Raw genomic sequence first — 15982 nt, forward strand, 5'->3', positions numbered from 1 at the left:
GAGCAGGGCCTCCCCGGAAGATCTCAAAGTCCTGGTGGGTTCTTAGGCAGAGATTACTATTACTATTGTTTTTGTTGTTGTATTGTGGACTCGGCCTCATGTAAGCCGCACCGAGTCCCTTGGGGAGATGGTAGCGGGGTACAAATAAAGTATTATTATTATTATTATTATAGTCAATACCACAAAACCTTCCTGTCCACATTTATGACATGACTTCTGAGGAGCCGTGACATTAGAGGAGATAAAGAAATTCTAAAAGTAAGTGCCTACTCAAGAGCTGGCATCCATGATGTCTCCCAGCATTATTACGATTAGTATTAGCTTTGGGACAACAAGGCAGAGTGGTGCCTACCTGGTCCATAGGACAACCTTCTCTCCGGTGGAGCTGACCTTGATGTTCTTGGCACAGACCGTGGCTTCGACCGCTCTCTGCAACAAGGTGGAGCCTTCTCTACTTCCGGCTGTTGGCGAAAGCTCCTGTGAGCAGCCACTTGCACCCAATCCCACAGTAGATCCTTCTGCTTGAGCCTGCAAGCCACCATTTGTGCCCACTGAGGGGTCTTCAGAGTGCGAAGCCTTCATCTCCAGAGAGGAAGGCTGGCTCTCCATCTCAATGTCCTGGAGAAGTGCCCGAGAGGAAGGGATGGGTTCCTCTGTCCGTTTTTTGTCGAGTGGAAAACTTGGCTGCGGACTTGTGGCTCCGCATGTCGCAGGCTCCGAAATGTCTCTGCAAAGGCCCAAGGAGGCCTCTCCACTCCTCAGGCTGACTTTAACTTCACTTTCCACTCCGGTGGAGCTATTTTTGGGTTGGGGTGCTCTCAGTGGGGAGGTGGAGGTAGCAATCGTAGTAGCGGGCTGCTTGCCTACATCGCCGGCCTTCTTTAAATTGGGAGGGGGGTCTGGCACAGAGCACAGCTCAGAAGCCTGGACACAAGGCAGGGTCTTCCCTTCCAAAGGGATTTCTTTGCAAGAGGATGGTTTTCCTTCCATACGAGGCCCTGGGAAAGAAGAGAAAAGGGCCCCAAAACACATGATTCTCATTACCCACAAGAGAAAATATTTATTTATTTATTTAAAACGTTTATATTCTGCCCTTCTCACCCCGAAGGGGACTCAGGGTGGAGCACAGCATATACACGGCAAACGTTCAATACTGTTGGAATTTCCGGGCCGTCTTCAAGGGCAGCCCCACGTAGAATGCATTGCAGTAGTCCAATCTAGAGGTAACTAAGGCTTGGACCACCATGGCCAATGCCATAGTCAATACTACACAATTTCCCTGTTCACATTTATGACATGCTGGGACACAAATTCTTACATTAAAAAACATTTATCTCAATATTAAAATATACCATTTGAAACCGTCCTAGTCATCCGCGTCAAATCTAATTGGCCTGGTCATCTTTCCTATTGCTGCTTTATTGCCCTGTCTCAAAAGCTTGGTCCCACAGCCAAGTTGTGACCATCCTTCTAAAGGACAGAAGGGAGGGGGCCAAACTGATCTCACCAGGAAGGGAGTTCCATCGCCGGGGAGCAATCACCGAGATGGCCCTGTCTCTCGTCCCCACCAATCGCGCCTGTGACAATGGCGGGACGGAAAGCAGGGCCTCCCCGGAGGATCTTAATCTCCGTGATGGTTCATAGGGGGAGATGCGTTTAGACAGGTAATTTGGGCCGGGGCCATTTAGGGCTTTATATCTGAATTGTGCCCAGTAGCAAACTGGCAGCCAGTGGAGCTGGCGTAACATGGGAGTTGTATGCTCCCTGTATGCCACTCCAGTTATTAACCTGGCTGCCTCTCGTTGGACTATTTGGAGCTTCCGAGCAGTCTTCAAAAGCAGCCCCATGTAGAGTGCATTGCAGTAGTCTATCCTAGATGTAATGAGAGCATGGACCACTGTGGCCAAGTCTGACTTCCCAAGGTACTGGCGCAGCTGGCGCACAAGTTTAAATTGTGCGAACGCTCCCCTGGCCACTGTTGCAATCTGGGATTCCAGGCTCAGTGATGAGTCCAGGAGGACCCCGAAACTGCAAACCACCAACCTTTCAGTCAGCAAGTTCAGCAGCTTTTTTAGTTTAATCCCCTCCATTCTTTTGAAGTTGGATCATGCCAAGTTTGGTCCAGATCTATCAAGCCACGTGGGACCTTTGGGGTATAAACAAACAAGAAAATACACATACATGCCTACTTTTGGCTTTTCTATGCCTTTAATCCCCCACAAACCTGCTCCAGAAGGATCTGCTCTCCTGGCCGCCGATCTCATCCTGTTCTGGGGAAGCTCCCCATCTTCTCTCAGCTCCAATCTCTCCTCCACAGGATCCTTCCCTTCGGGGCAGAGACTCACGTCCTGTGGGCCAAGGCCATCTGCAAGCTCCTGGGGATCTTTGTGTTTGAAGAATTTGCCATCCGCTGCCTGCAGACCAAGTAGACAGGTCAACAAGATCTTGTGCAAAAGCTTCAGCTCCCAACCCTCACGTGTTTCCTGTGCCGAAAATCCTACTGAAGCTGGGGCTAATAGCAGAAGCTCACCCCCTTATTTATTTATTTATTTACAGTATTTATATTCCTCCCTTCTCACCCCGCAGGGGACTCTGGGCGGATCACAATGTACATATACATGGCAGACATTCAATGCCATAGACACACAATATATATGGACAAACACAGAGGCAATTTAATATTCCAGCTTTTCTTGAGGGTATTCTGGCCACCAGGGGAGCTGTCCCTTCACCGACCATTTGTGACACTGATGAAGTACTTCCTCGTTATTTGCATGCTTGCTGGAGATTTTTATGGCCTCGTAAATTAGTTAAATTAGCCTCCCCGCATAAGCGGTATCAAAATTTCCTTTTTGACAGATGCAATTGTTCTTTAGGCTGCAAAGGTCGACAGCAAGCTACACAAATGGGTCAGAAGCTCACTCTGACCCGATCCTTGGCTCTTTCCATCTTTCAGCTCCACTGCCTGAACCCACCCCTCCCTAAAGCTGCAGGGATTGCATTGTTGAAGTCTTTCAGAGCCGGAATCGCTGGGTTGCTGTGAGTTTTTTGGGCTACATGGCCACATTCCAGTAGCACTCTCTCCCGACATTTCTCCTGCATCTGTGACAGGCATTCTTAGAGGTTGTATTCAAGTGTGCATTCATGCATAGATTACTTACATGCTGCCTGTTGAAATATCTTCCCAGGCAGCTAACAACACCCCTAAAATATGTACAATATAATCTCAATAACTAAGAGGTCTGAACAAGGTTTGAACTGTTGTAAATGAGGCAAGTGGGGTATATATAATAGACCTGTGGAATAATGTCCAGGATGGGAGAAAGAATCAATGCCTGCCCAAAGCAAGTGCGAATACTGCAACCAGCAGAATACTGCGACCCTTCCCTGGATTCGAACTGCCAACCTTTCGGTCAGCAAGTTCAGCAGCTCAGCAGTTTAACATGCTGCGCCACTGCGGCCTCTATTGCTAGGGAAGGTAGCTAGTGCTTATCAGCTCCTTAGTCCCTTCCCCCTTGTTTGTGCTTCTTTTCAGGACCTACCTTGTTGCTGCAATGGCTGCAACCCCTTCGCTTGCTCCGTTTCATCCGGAGGTCGCTGGTGCCCTCATGGCATGAGCAGAAGCATTCCTTCGTCCCCTCGGCCCACTCAGGCTCCTAAAAGAAAGCAATACAGAAGACATCGACATGAGCTGAGAAAAGAGAACTGGGTGGTAAATGGGAGATTATTCTCTCTCTTGTAGCTATGCCTCCTGATGTAAGATTGTGCCATAACCCCGAAGTTTGGGGGCTTGAATTCAAACATTAAGTAATTACTTTTGAGATTCTCCACATAGACAGAAAAAACGAAATGCAAAGATACAGAATGGGGGACACCGGGCTCGAGAACAGTACATATGAAAGAGATCTTGGAGTCCTCGTGGACAGCAAGTTAAACATGAGCCAGGAATGTGATGTGGCGGCAAAAAAAGCCAATGGGATTTTGGCCTGCATCAACAGGAGCATAGTGTCTAGATCTAGGGAAGTAATGCTCCCCATGCTCTATTCCGCCTTGGTTAGACCACACCTGGAATATTGTGTCCAATCCTAGGCACCACAATTGAAGAGTGATATTGAGAAGCTGGAATGTGTCCAGAGTGATCAAGGGATCAAGAACAAGCCCAATGAAGAGTGGCTTAAAGAGTTGGGCATATTTAGCCTGAAGAAAAGAAGGCTGAGAAGAGATATGATAGTCATGTATAAATATGTGAGAGGAAGTCACAGGGAGGAGGGAGCCAGCTTATTTTCTGCTTCCCTGGAGACTAGGACGTGGAACAATGGCTTCAAACTACAAGAAAGGAGATTCCAGTCACAGGGAGGAGGGAGCAAGATTGTTTTCTGCTGCCCTGGAGACACAATGGGACAATGGCTTCAAACTATAAGAAAGGAGATTCCATCTGAACATGAGAAAGAAGAGACTGTGAGAGCTGTTCAGCAGTGGAACTCTCTGCCCCGGAGTGTGTTGGAGGCTCCTTCTTTGGAGGCTTTTAAGCACAGGCTGGGTGGCCATCTGTTGGGGGTGCTTTGAATGCAATATTCCTGCTTCTTGGCAGAATGGGGTTGGACTGGATGGCCCATGAGGTCTCTTCCAACTCTATGATTGTGAATCTATCAGCACAATGCCAATTCTGGAGAGTTTACTAACAGGCCTTCCTAGTGTTCTCCACTCACCTTGTCAGTGTTCTGGCCTCCGAGTTCCTTCCTCCTCTTATTTTTTGAGGCCGTGTGCATTTTAGGGGGTTCCTCCTCTTCTTCTATCTCTGGCAAGGAGACTTCTTCGAACCCATCAAACTAGGAGGAGGACAGGAACGGTGTTAAGCAGCAGAGCCCATTTCAGTCCGATCTATTTCTACACACCAAGAGTAGGGGACCAGTAGCCCTTCAGATGCTGCTGGACTCCAACTCCCATCAGGATCAGTCAACATGGCCAGAGAGGGAGAAAAGCGTTTCCCCAATAAGTCCCCACCTCATATTCCTTTTCCTCTGTCCAGTTAATCTCCTCAAAGTCTCCCAAGCGGCTGGCTGAAGGGCGCAAGTGATCAAAGAAAACCGAGAATTCGTCCTGCAGGTGATCGTGACCTTTCAGCAGCTGCCACATCTGGGTCTTCAGCTAACCAGAAGGACAGAGGGAAAAAAAGGCAGACAAGAAGAGAAAGGAAAGAGGGGAAAAGGAGACGGGAGATTAGTATTGTGTTGCCGAAGGTTTTCATGGCCGGAATCACTGGGTTGCTATGAGCCTTCTAAGTTGTCTGGCCATGTTCCTTTATTTTTCGTCCACATCTATGGCAGGCATCCATAGGTTGTGAGGTTAGTTGGAAACAAGGCAAGTTCCTTGACCACCTCAACAGCATCCACCCAATCATCCAATTCACCACGGAAAAAGAAAATGTACTTATTTTTATATTTACGACATATTTACGAAGGGGACTCAGAGCCAATTTTGGACACAATACACCTACTACCCCAAGGAGTGACCATCACTCAAAAAACATGGATTTCGTCATTTGGGAGTTGTAGTTGCTGGGATTCACAGTTCAACTACAATAAAGAGCATTCTGAACCCAACCAACGATGGAATTGAACCAAACTTGGCACATAGGACTCCCACAATCAACAGGAAATTCTGGAAGACAATGGCTTCAAACTACAAGAGAGGAGATTCCATCTGAACGTGAGGAAGAACTTCCTGACTGTGAGAGCCGTTCAGCAGTGGAACTCTCTGCCCCGGAGTGTGGTGGAGGCTCCTTCTTTGAAAGCTTTTAAACAGAGGCTGGATGGCCATCTGTCAGGGGTGATTTGAATGCAATATTCCTGCTTCTTGGCAGAGGGTTGGACTGGATGGCCCATGAGGTCTCTTCCAACTCTTTGATTCTATGATTCTATGATTCATTGACCTTGAGATGGGGAGTTGTAGTTCACCTACATCTGGAGATCACTGTGGATTCAATTAATGATGGATCCGGACCAAACTTGGCACAAATACTTCATATACCCAAATGTGAACACAGGTGGAGTTTGGGGGAAATACACCTTGACATTAGGGAGTTATAGTTACTTGGATTTATAGTTCAACTACAATCAAAGAGCATTCTGAACGGTTCCGGCCCAAGATACCTATCTGACCGCATCTCGGCCTATGAGCCCACGAGTACTTTGAGATCGTCCGGGGAGGCCCTGCTCTCGATCCTGCCTGACTCACAGGCACGCCTGGCGGGGACGAGAGATAGGGCCTTCTCGGTGGTGGCGCCTTGGCTGTGGAACACCCTTCCCGTGGACATCAGATTGGCCCCTTCCCTGGTGATATTCCGCAGGGAATTAAAAACGTGGCTGTTCAAGAAGGCATTCGAACAAGAAATGCAATAATTGGTAATGACGACAGGAATGGAACAACGGAATATGATACTGGATTGTGGTTTAACGATGAGACGATGCGAATGGCTTTTTGTATTATTGATATTGATATTGTTGATGTTGTTGATGACGATGCTTTTGTTATTGCTGGATTGATTTTAGATTGTGTCTTGTAATTTGTACCCTGTCTTCTCCATGTTGTACACCGCTGTGAGTCGCCCCCGGGCTGAGAACAGCGGTATATAAGCACAGTAAATAAATAAATAAATAAACCCCACCAACAATGGAATTGGGGCAAAGTTCCTACACAGAACCCCCATGACCAACAGAAAATACTTAAGGCCACCCAGTCCAACTCCCTTCACAAGGGCAAGAAAACACAATCAAAGCCCTCCTGACAAAGAGCCATCCAGGGATAGATATAGATAGATATTATTCACACCCATACACATAGTATGATAGATGGGAAAGAAACCCGCATTGGCTTTTTACCTCCATAATCTCCTGAGGCAGGCACTCCGCACAGCCCTGCAGGACCTTGATGATCTTCTGGTGGTGAGAAGGGTTCTCAGCAAAGCAGATCTCCAGCTGCCGAAGGAACTTCCGACTCTTCTCAAAAGCTTGCTGCTCCTCAAACTGCACAGGGAAAAAGAGAAAAGAACCCTGAGTTTGCCCCTCTCTGAATCCAGCCATGACACAGATTCATATCCTACTCCATCCTACGCACCAGGCCGCACTCCAGGGCTTGCTCGGGGAGGAGGAAGGCTGCAAAGTCTGTGAGCAGCTGGGGACATTCCTGCAGCACACTCCGCAGCCGTGCATAGAGGTCGACGGCCGTCTGCTTCTGAGCATTGTTCTCAAACTCATAAATGATGCGGAGAAACTCTTCGTACTTCCCCGGCACACTCCGCAAGGCCTCACGCACCTGGAGAAACGGGGACATCTCTTTGTTAGAGGGAAAAGGTATACACCAAACGTTGCATCTAAATAAACTGCAAATTGTTGCAACCAGTTCATTCCAGTCCAGACTGGGTCTACCATGATCAAAGAGTTGGAAGAGACCTCATGGGCCATCCAGTCCAACCCCATTCTGCCAAGAAGCAGGAATATTGCATTCAAATCACCCCTGACAGATGGCCATCCAGCCTCTGTTTAAAAGCTTCCAAAGAAGGAGCCTCCACCACACTCCGGGGCAGAGAGTTCCACTGCTGAACGGCTCTCACAGTCAGGAAGTTCTTCCATGTTCAGATGGAATCTCCTCTCTTGTAGTTTGAAGCCATTGCTCCGCGTCCTAGTCTCCAGGGAAGCAGAAAACAAGCTTGCTCCCTCCTCCCTGTGGCTTCCCCTCACATATGTATACATGGCTATCATATCTCCTCTCAGCCTTCTCTTCTAACATGCCCATCTCCTTAAGGCGTTCCTCATAGGGCTTGTTCTCCAGACCCTTGATCATTTTAGTCGCCCTCCTTTGGACACATTCCAGCTTGTCAATATCTCTCTTGAATTGTGGTGCCCAGAATTGGACACAATATTCCAGTTGTGGTCTAACTAAAGTGGAATAGAGGGGTAGCATGACTTCCCTAGATCTAGACACTATGCTCCTATTGATGCAGGCCAAAATCCCATTGGCTTTTTTTGCCGCCACATCACATTGTTGGCTCATGTTTAACTTGTTGTCCACAAGGACTCCAAGATCTTTTTCACACGTACTGCTCTTGAGCCAGGTATTGTCCCCCATTCTGCATCTTTGCATTTTGTTTTTTCTGCCTAATTGGAATATCTTGCATTTGTCACTGTTGAACTTCATTTTGTTAGTTTTGGCCAATCATCTCTCTAATCTGTCAAGATCGTATTGAATCCTGCTCCTGTCCTCTGGAGCATTGGCTATCCCTCCCAATTTGGTGTCGTCTGCAAACTTGATGATCATGCCTTCTAGCCCTTCATGAACCAGGGACACCACAAAAGGGAAGGGAAAGAGGCTGTGAACGTCCGGATCTATGGCTTTCTGACAAAAAATTACCACACAAATGAAGTGGGAAAGCTTTATTTCTCTAAAAGCATACATTAGGGTACGAAACAAAATTCCAACTGCCAGTTTATTTCCCTCATGCCTCCTATTCCTCACACTGGTCCCTCCCCTTCATTGCGCCCATTTCCATGGCAACCCTCGCCCTTGTTTCAAATATACACAGGCCAGATCTAAGGTTTAGTAGAGGCAAAGATGAAGTAATCTGGCCACATCATGAGAAGACAGGAAAGTTTAGAGAAGACAATGATGCTGGGGGAAATGGAAGGAAAAAAGAAGAGGGAAAGATGTATTGTCGAAGGCTTTCATGGCTGGAATCACTAGGTTCTTGCGGGTTTTTTCGGGCTATAGAGCCATGTTCTAGAGGCATTTCTCCTGACGTTTCGCCTGCATCTATGGCAAGCATCCTCAGAGGTAGTGAGCATCCTCACTACCTCTGAAGATGCTTGCCATAGATGCAGGCGAAACGTCAGGAGAAATGCCTCTAGAACATGGCTCTATAGCCCGAAAAAACCCGCAAGAACCTAGAGGGCAAGATGGATGAATGGCATCCTTGAAGTGACTGAATTGATCTTGAAGGAGCTGGGGGTGGTGACAGCCAACAGGGAGCTCTGGCCTGGGCTGATACATGAGGTCACAAAGAATCGGAAATGACTGAACGAATGAACAACAACAAAAACTCTGTCCTGGTCTTGGCTTCTTTATTGTAGACCCGGTCTAAAAAGCGCCACCTTGTGGTAGGGGATCTAAGGCATGGCCTAATTTCCTGGTTTCACACAAAACCAGGAAATAAGGTCATGACAGTGAATCCATGTCATGGGGTGGTCCATGCCTTAGTCACCTCTAGGTTGAATTACCGTAATGCGCTCTACGTGGGGCTGCCCTTGAAAATGGCTCGGAAATTCCAACTGGTTCAACGGGCGGCGGCCAGGATGTTAACCGGCGCCCCTTACAGAGAGAGGTCAACCCTCCTGTTTAAGGAGCTCCATTGGCTGCCGTTTACCTACCAAGCTCAATTCAAGGTGCAGGTGCTTACCTACAAAGCCCTAAACGGTTTGGGACCTGCCTACCTGCGTGACTGCATCTCCGTATATGAACCCGCACGCTCCCTCCGTTCATCTGGAGAGGCCCTACTCGCGATCCCACCTGCGTCGCAGGCTCGTTTGGTGGGGACGAGGGACAGGGCCTTCTCTGTGGTTGCCCCCTGACTTTGGAACACCCTCCCCAAAGACATTAGACTAGCACCCACGTTGGCAGTCTTTAGGAAGAACTTGAAGACCTGGCTATTTCGATGTGCCTTTCCTGAATAGGATAACCTCCAGCACTCCGTCCCAGAAGCACTTTATTAGAGCTTAAGACTCTCTGCACATTGCACTTGCCTAGAATCCCAACATATCACCTCTTACACCCAGCACTTTTAAACTGTACCCTTCATTGGCCCGGCCCTGGTTGTATTGCGTAACAGTGTAATATTTTGTTTTTGTTATTGCTTATGTTTTTAATTTGCTTGCTTTGAATTGTTATTGTCTGTTGTTGTTGGTTGAGGCCTTGGCCTTTGTAAGCCGCATCGAGTCCTTCGGGAGATGCTAGCGGGGTACAAATAAAGTTTAATAATAATAATAATAATCTCTTGGGAAGCGAAGAGATTGGCGGAAGCATTAATAATAATAATAAACTTTATTTATACCCCGCCACCATCTCCCCAGTGGGGACTCGGAGCGGTTTACATGGGGCCAAGCCCGGACAACATAATAATAATTATTTATTATTATTATTAACTTTATTTGTACCCCGCTAAAATCTCCCGAAGGACTCGGTGCGGCCCTCAATAAAAAAACAGCATAGCAAATACAACAATTAAACTCATAAAGCAAACCAATAAACATTAAAGCAATAACAGTAAAACAATAAACAATACATCATGACACAATTAAAACTAAGGGCCGGGCCAAATGTAATGAATAAATTAAAAGTGCTGGACATTACAGGTGAAATGTAAGGATTTTAGGGTAGGAGCGATGTGCAGACAATCTTAAATCTCTGGTAAAGTGCATTTGGGACATGATGCTCGGAGTTTCCTATTCTGGAAAGGCACACTGGAACAGCCAGGTCTTCAAGCTCTTCCTAAAGACTGCCAACGTTGGGGCTTGTCTGATGTCCTTGGGGAGAGAGTTCCAGAGTCGGGGGGCTACCACTGAGAAGGCCCTGTCCCTCGTCCCCACCAAATGCGTTTGCGACGCAGGTGGGATCGTGAGCAGGGCCTCTCCAGATGAACGGAGGGATCGTGTGGGTTCATATATGGAGATGCGGTCACGCAGGTAGGAGCGTCCCAAAACGTTTAGGGCTTTGTAGGTGAGCACCTGCACCTTGAATTGGGACCGGAAAATGAACGGCAGCCAATGGAGCTCCTTGAACAGGAGGGTTGACCTCTCAGCAAAATAGAAGCAAAGCATAAACAACAAACAACATCATCAAAATTACATAGAAAAAAAAAACAAAGCAGTATAACATTCCAATAAACACAATCATGATAACAATGGGCAGGCCACATGTACAAGATAAAACGATTAAAATCTAATGAGATAAAAAATAGGAGCAGGTTATTTGCAGGGAACTCATAAAAACAAGCAGAATTATGAAGCTAAACTTCCCATTTTGAGGGCGTGTACTCCAGTGGCAAAAGCGTTGAGGGGTGCAGTAATGTCATGTAGTGCACCTACTCGCCAAAGGCGCAGCGGAAGAGCCAGGTTTTAAGGTCCTTTTTTAACATTTCAAGGGTAGGGACTTTCCTGATCTCTCCAGGTAATGAGTTCCAAAGTCAGGGAGCCACAGAGGAGAAGGCTCTCTCCCTCGTGCCCACAAGACGAGATTGTGAGATTGGTAGGGGTGAAAGGAGGGCCTCCCCCAAATATCGAAGGGCCTGGGTTGGTACGTGGAGAGAGATACAGTCATGAAGGTAGGCGGGTCCCAAACTGTTTAGGGCTTTCTTTAAAGCCCATCACACAGTTCTCAAAAGGGAGTGCAGCCAGTTTCAATTTAACATTATTGGATTGAAAGACAACACTGGAGCCAGGGTCAGAATATCTGAGTCTGTGTCAAATTGGGATTTGCCAAACTGGTAATCTAAGGTAGGTTCTGGGAGTTGCAGTCAAAGGATCTGGAAGCCCAAAAGCCTTGAGTCATAGCTACAACATAGCCTTGTAGGGCAAGTCCTCCAGCTTCTTATATTCACCAAACACTCGATTCTCAAACCTTTGCCTTCCCTAAAAGACCTTATTTATGTTCGGTTTGAAGGCCACGAACTTGTTTCCTGTTGGATGAGTGGGCTTATTAACAAAAGACCCTCTCTATTGCATCCATTTAATGCTTTCATTGATTGACCTAGTCAATTTGTAATTTTTCTGACATTTCCCAGGGTCTCCTTACCCGACTGAGGTAGGCCTGTGCAAAGGCTAAGTCCTTCTGCTCCCGCAAAGGATCTCGCTCCAGGATGTCTTCATCATAGAGAAGCAGCAGTTTGGAGGTGTCCTTGCTGGCGCGAGACCGGCCTCGCTTGGCCCGACTTCGATATGAGTTCCGGCTTTTCCCAGGCGCTTTGGCATTTTCCCCTAGAAGAAACCAATCAGAGAAATAGAAAAATGATTTTTTTACAGCATTTATATTTTAGCCTTCTCACCCCAAAGACAGCAGATCACAGGAGCTGTCTTCATAGACCTGTCAGCAGCTTATGAGACTGTGAACTGCTGCCTCCTCCTGAGAAAAATGTATAGTATCACAAAGGACGACCACCTCACCCGCCTCATAGGAAACCTGCTACAAAACAGGAGCTTTTTTGTTGAGTTCCAGGGCCAGAGAAGCAGATGGTGGAAACAGAAGAACGGCCTGCCTCAGGGGAGCATGTTCAGCATTTACACAAATGACCAGCCACTGCCAGAAGGGACAGAGAGTTTCATCTATGCAGATGATCGTGCCATCACCGCTCAAGCAGGATTGAACAGAAGCTCTCCGAAGCTCTAGGTGCTCTTACTGCCTATTACAGGAAAAACCAGCTGATCCCTAAACACAGACATGTGATTTTCACCTTAAGAACAGACAAGCATCCCAAGCTCTGAGGATTACCTGGGAAGGAATTCCACTGGAGCATTGCAGCGCACCCAAATACCTGGGAGTCACTCTGGACCGTGCTCTGACCTACAAGAAGCACTGCCTGAATATCAAGCAAAAAGTGGGCGCTAGAAACAATGTCATACGAAAGCTGACTGGCACAACTTGGGGATCACAACCAGACACAGTGAAGACATCTGCCCTTGCGCTATGCTACTCTGCTGCTGAGTATGCATGCCCAATGTGGAACACATCTCACCACGCTAAAACAGTGGATGTGGCTCTTAATGAGACATGCCGCATTATCACGGGATGTCTACGCCCTACACCACTGGAGAAATTACACTGCTTAGCCGGTATTGCACCACCTGACATCCGCTGGGAAGTAGCAGCCAATAGTGAAAGGACCAAGGCAGATACATCCCTTGTTTAGGTATCAGCCAGCATGTCAACGACTTAAATCAAGAAATAGTTTCCTAAGATCTACAGAGACACTCGCTGGAACACCTCAGCACGCGAGAGTCCAAAAGTGGCAGGCTCAAACCCAGAATCTCAATCAATGGCTGATACCAAATGAGAGACTCCCCCCTTGGCACACAGAAGACTGGGCAACTTGGAAGGCGCTGGACAGACTGCGCTTGGCACCACGAGATGCAGAGCCAACCTTCAGAAATGGGGCCACAAAGTGGAATCCACAACATGCGAGTGTGGAGAAGAGCAAACTACAGACCACTTGCTGCAATGCAACCTGAGCCCTGCCGCATGCACAAGGGAGGATCTTCTTATACAGTAACACCAGAGGCACTCCAACTGGCCAGATACTGGTCAAAGGACATTTAATCAGCTACCAAGCTCGCAAACTTTGTGCTTTGTTTGTTTGTTAAAAAATGCAATACAACTGTTTGGTTTGCTCCTGACACGATAAATAAATAAAACCCCGAAGGGGACTCGGGGCATATCACAGAACACATGCATGACAAACATTCAATGCTGTCAAACAGATGGGACAAACAACAGATAGAGGTATATGTTGGCACTTTCCCCAAACTGTGGCGTCCTGGAGGTTGTGCTTGATTCTGGCCCCAGGGGGGTGCTGTCACTCTTCATCCTCTAGGATGAAGAGCCCTTGATCAAAGACTTTCCTCCTTTCTTTGATCGTTGACATTTTTTGGTACTTCCTTTTTATGGTGCCATAAAATGCCTCCCTGCTCAAGCGGTGCCTAAATATCTACTCACAGCTCACAGCTGTTTTCGAACTGCTTAGGTGGACAGTGAGCTGGGCTGAAGGTTAGATGCTCACCCCGACCCAGGCTTTGAACTGCCAACCTTTTGATTGGTGTGATCTATTGCTGCTGGTGATCAAAAGCCTGGCACAGCTGTGCTAAAGCCCAGCCAATAGCTCCTTGTTCATGCAGGATGCGGGAATACAAAGACCACTAAGGCAAAGCTGTCACCTCTTCCCTAATAGACCAAAATAGAGCATTTATTTATTGATTTATTTAAAACATTTATATTCCGTCCTTCTCACCCCGAAGGGCAGAGCACAGTATATATACGGCAAGCATTCCATGCCAAATTCTTATATACATACATAAACATTAAAAACATTTACCAAAATATTAAAATACACCATCTAAAACCGTCCTAGTCATCCACGTCAAATCTATTTGGCCTGGTCATCTTTCCTATTGCTGCTTTATTGCCCTGTCCCGAAAGCTTGGTCCCACAGTCAAGTTTTACCATCCTTCTAAAGGACAGGAGACAAGGGGCTGACCTGATCTCACCAGGAAGGGAGTTCCATAACCAGGGAGCAATCACCGAGAAGGCCCTGTCTCTCGTCCCCACCAATCGCGCCTGTGACAATGGCGGGACGGAAAGCATGGCCTCCCCAGAGGATCTTAATCTCCGCGATGGTTCATAGGGGGAGATGTGTTCGGACAGGTAATTTGAGGCGGGGCCGTTTAGGGTTTTATAGGCCAAAGCCAGCACTTTGAAGAAATTTTGGTAGATTTTGTACAAGGATTACTTAGTTTAGGAAAGTGGATCTGGTAAGCTTGCCTTGATGCTGATCCATGGCAACTGTACCATCTCACATCTGCTATTTGAGAGGATTCTCACTTTAGCAGAGGGGTCATGCTCACCTGGTGGAGAGCGACTGGGCTCCACTTCTGGGACAGTGCAGGTCAAGGTAAGAGACAACGCAGGCCTGTCTGCGGAATTGGTCACTTCATCCGTCATTTCATCCTCCTTCTGCAGACTCTCCAGGTTCTCCCCTTCTCCTTCTTCTTCCTCCTCCTCCTCTTCCTCAGGCTCAGAGTTCTCCTCCTGGGAATTCTCTTCCTCTGAGTCACCCTCTTGGCTCAGGCGCCTCTCAGATGCAAGCCAGGTCAGCTTCTCCATTGTTTCCTTTAACCCACAAAAACACAGCATCAGAGGAATAGTCTGGTTCCATGTCCAAGCCAGTCAGTCCAGCATCCTGTTTCTCACCGGTGAGAGGTGGGGCACTTGCCATGAACAGAAGATGATATAGTGCGAAGGTGGGGATTGCATAGCTCACAAAGATCCCCACTGGCATCTCTGCAAATCATTTTACATTTTACATTTACTGAAAAACTGCAAAACAGTGAGTCCGCGAAAAGCGAACCGTGAAGTAGCGAGGGACCACTGTAGCTCACCTGCAATCTAAGAGAACTCTAAAGTCCACCAATGACGGACCTGGAACTAAACTGGTACACAGAACCCCCATTATCAACAAAAAATACTGGATGTCTTTGGAGGGATTTATAGGAGTTGTAGTTCACCTACACCCAGAGCACACAATGAACGCAAACCATGATGGATCTGGAACAAACTTGGCATGCATACCCAATATGCCCAAGTTTGAATACTGGTGGGTTTGGAGGGGAATTGACCTGGGCGTTTTGGAGTTGTAGGTAATAATAATAATATAATAAACCTTTATTTATACCCCGCTAACATCTCCTGAAGGACTCGGTGCAGCTTACAAGAGGCCGAGGCCCAACACACCAATAAAACAACAGCATAACAAATACAACAATATATTTTTTTGTCGTGTCAGGAGTGACTCATAAATAAATAAACTCATAAAATAAATAAACAAACTCATAAAACAAGCAATAAATATTAGACAATAATAGTGGGATTTATAGTTCATCTGCAATTAATGAGCACTCTGAATTCCACCAAAGATAGACTTGGACCAAACTTGGCACACAAAGCCCCCATGACCAGCAAAAAATACAGTATGAAGTACGAGGGGTATTTTTTAAGTAAGGTCCGTTTTGTTGTAGACACTAGTAGTTCGCGCTCATACCGCAACGAGCGTGTGCGTCGTGTACCGGCGTGCCTCGTGTACCGGGATGCCTCGGGAACAACTGTGCTCAGTTTCCGCTCTGGTGCTAACCTGTACGGTTCTGTTCTGTGCTTTAAAAATGTTTAAGAC

General features: G+C 47.1%; 1 protein-coding gene across 1 annotated transcript in view; it reads right to left on the reverse strand.

Annotated features, from left to right (window-relative positions):
• GON4L (gon-4 like) overlaps positions 1-15982 on the reverse strand; it is a 53607-nt gene that overhangs the window by 2726 nt on the left and 34899 nt on the right. The window contains exons 22-30 of the mRNA XM_060758158.2: positions 14661-14925; positions 11842-12023; positions 7117-7314; positions 6882-7025; positions 5005-5148; positions 4710-4829; positions 3543-3656; positions 2225-2414; positions 353-998 (exon numbers count right to left, since the gene is read on the reverse strand). Of these exons, the coding sequence (XP_060614141.2) occupies positions 353-998; positions 2225-2414; positions 3543-3656; positions 4710-4829; positions 5005-5148; positions 6882-7025; positions 7117-7314; positions 11842-12023; positions 14661-14925 (2003 nt within the window). The remainder of the gene's footprint in view (positions 1-352; positions 999-2224; positions 2415-3542; positions 3657-4709; positions 4830-5004; positions 5149-6881; positions 7026-7116; positions 7315-11841; positions 12024-14660; positions 14926-15982) is intronic.

This window comes from Anolis sagrei, chromosome 12 (assembly GCF_037176765.1).
Source record: "Anolis sagrei isolate rAnoSag1 chromosome 12, rAnoSag1.mat, whole genome shotgun sequence".
In the NCBI taxonomy this organism is placed as follows: Eukaryota; Metazoa; Chordata; class Lepidosauria; order Squamata; family Dactyloidae; genus Anolis; species Anolis sagrei.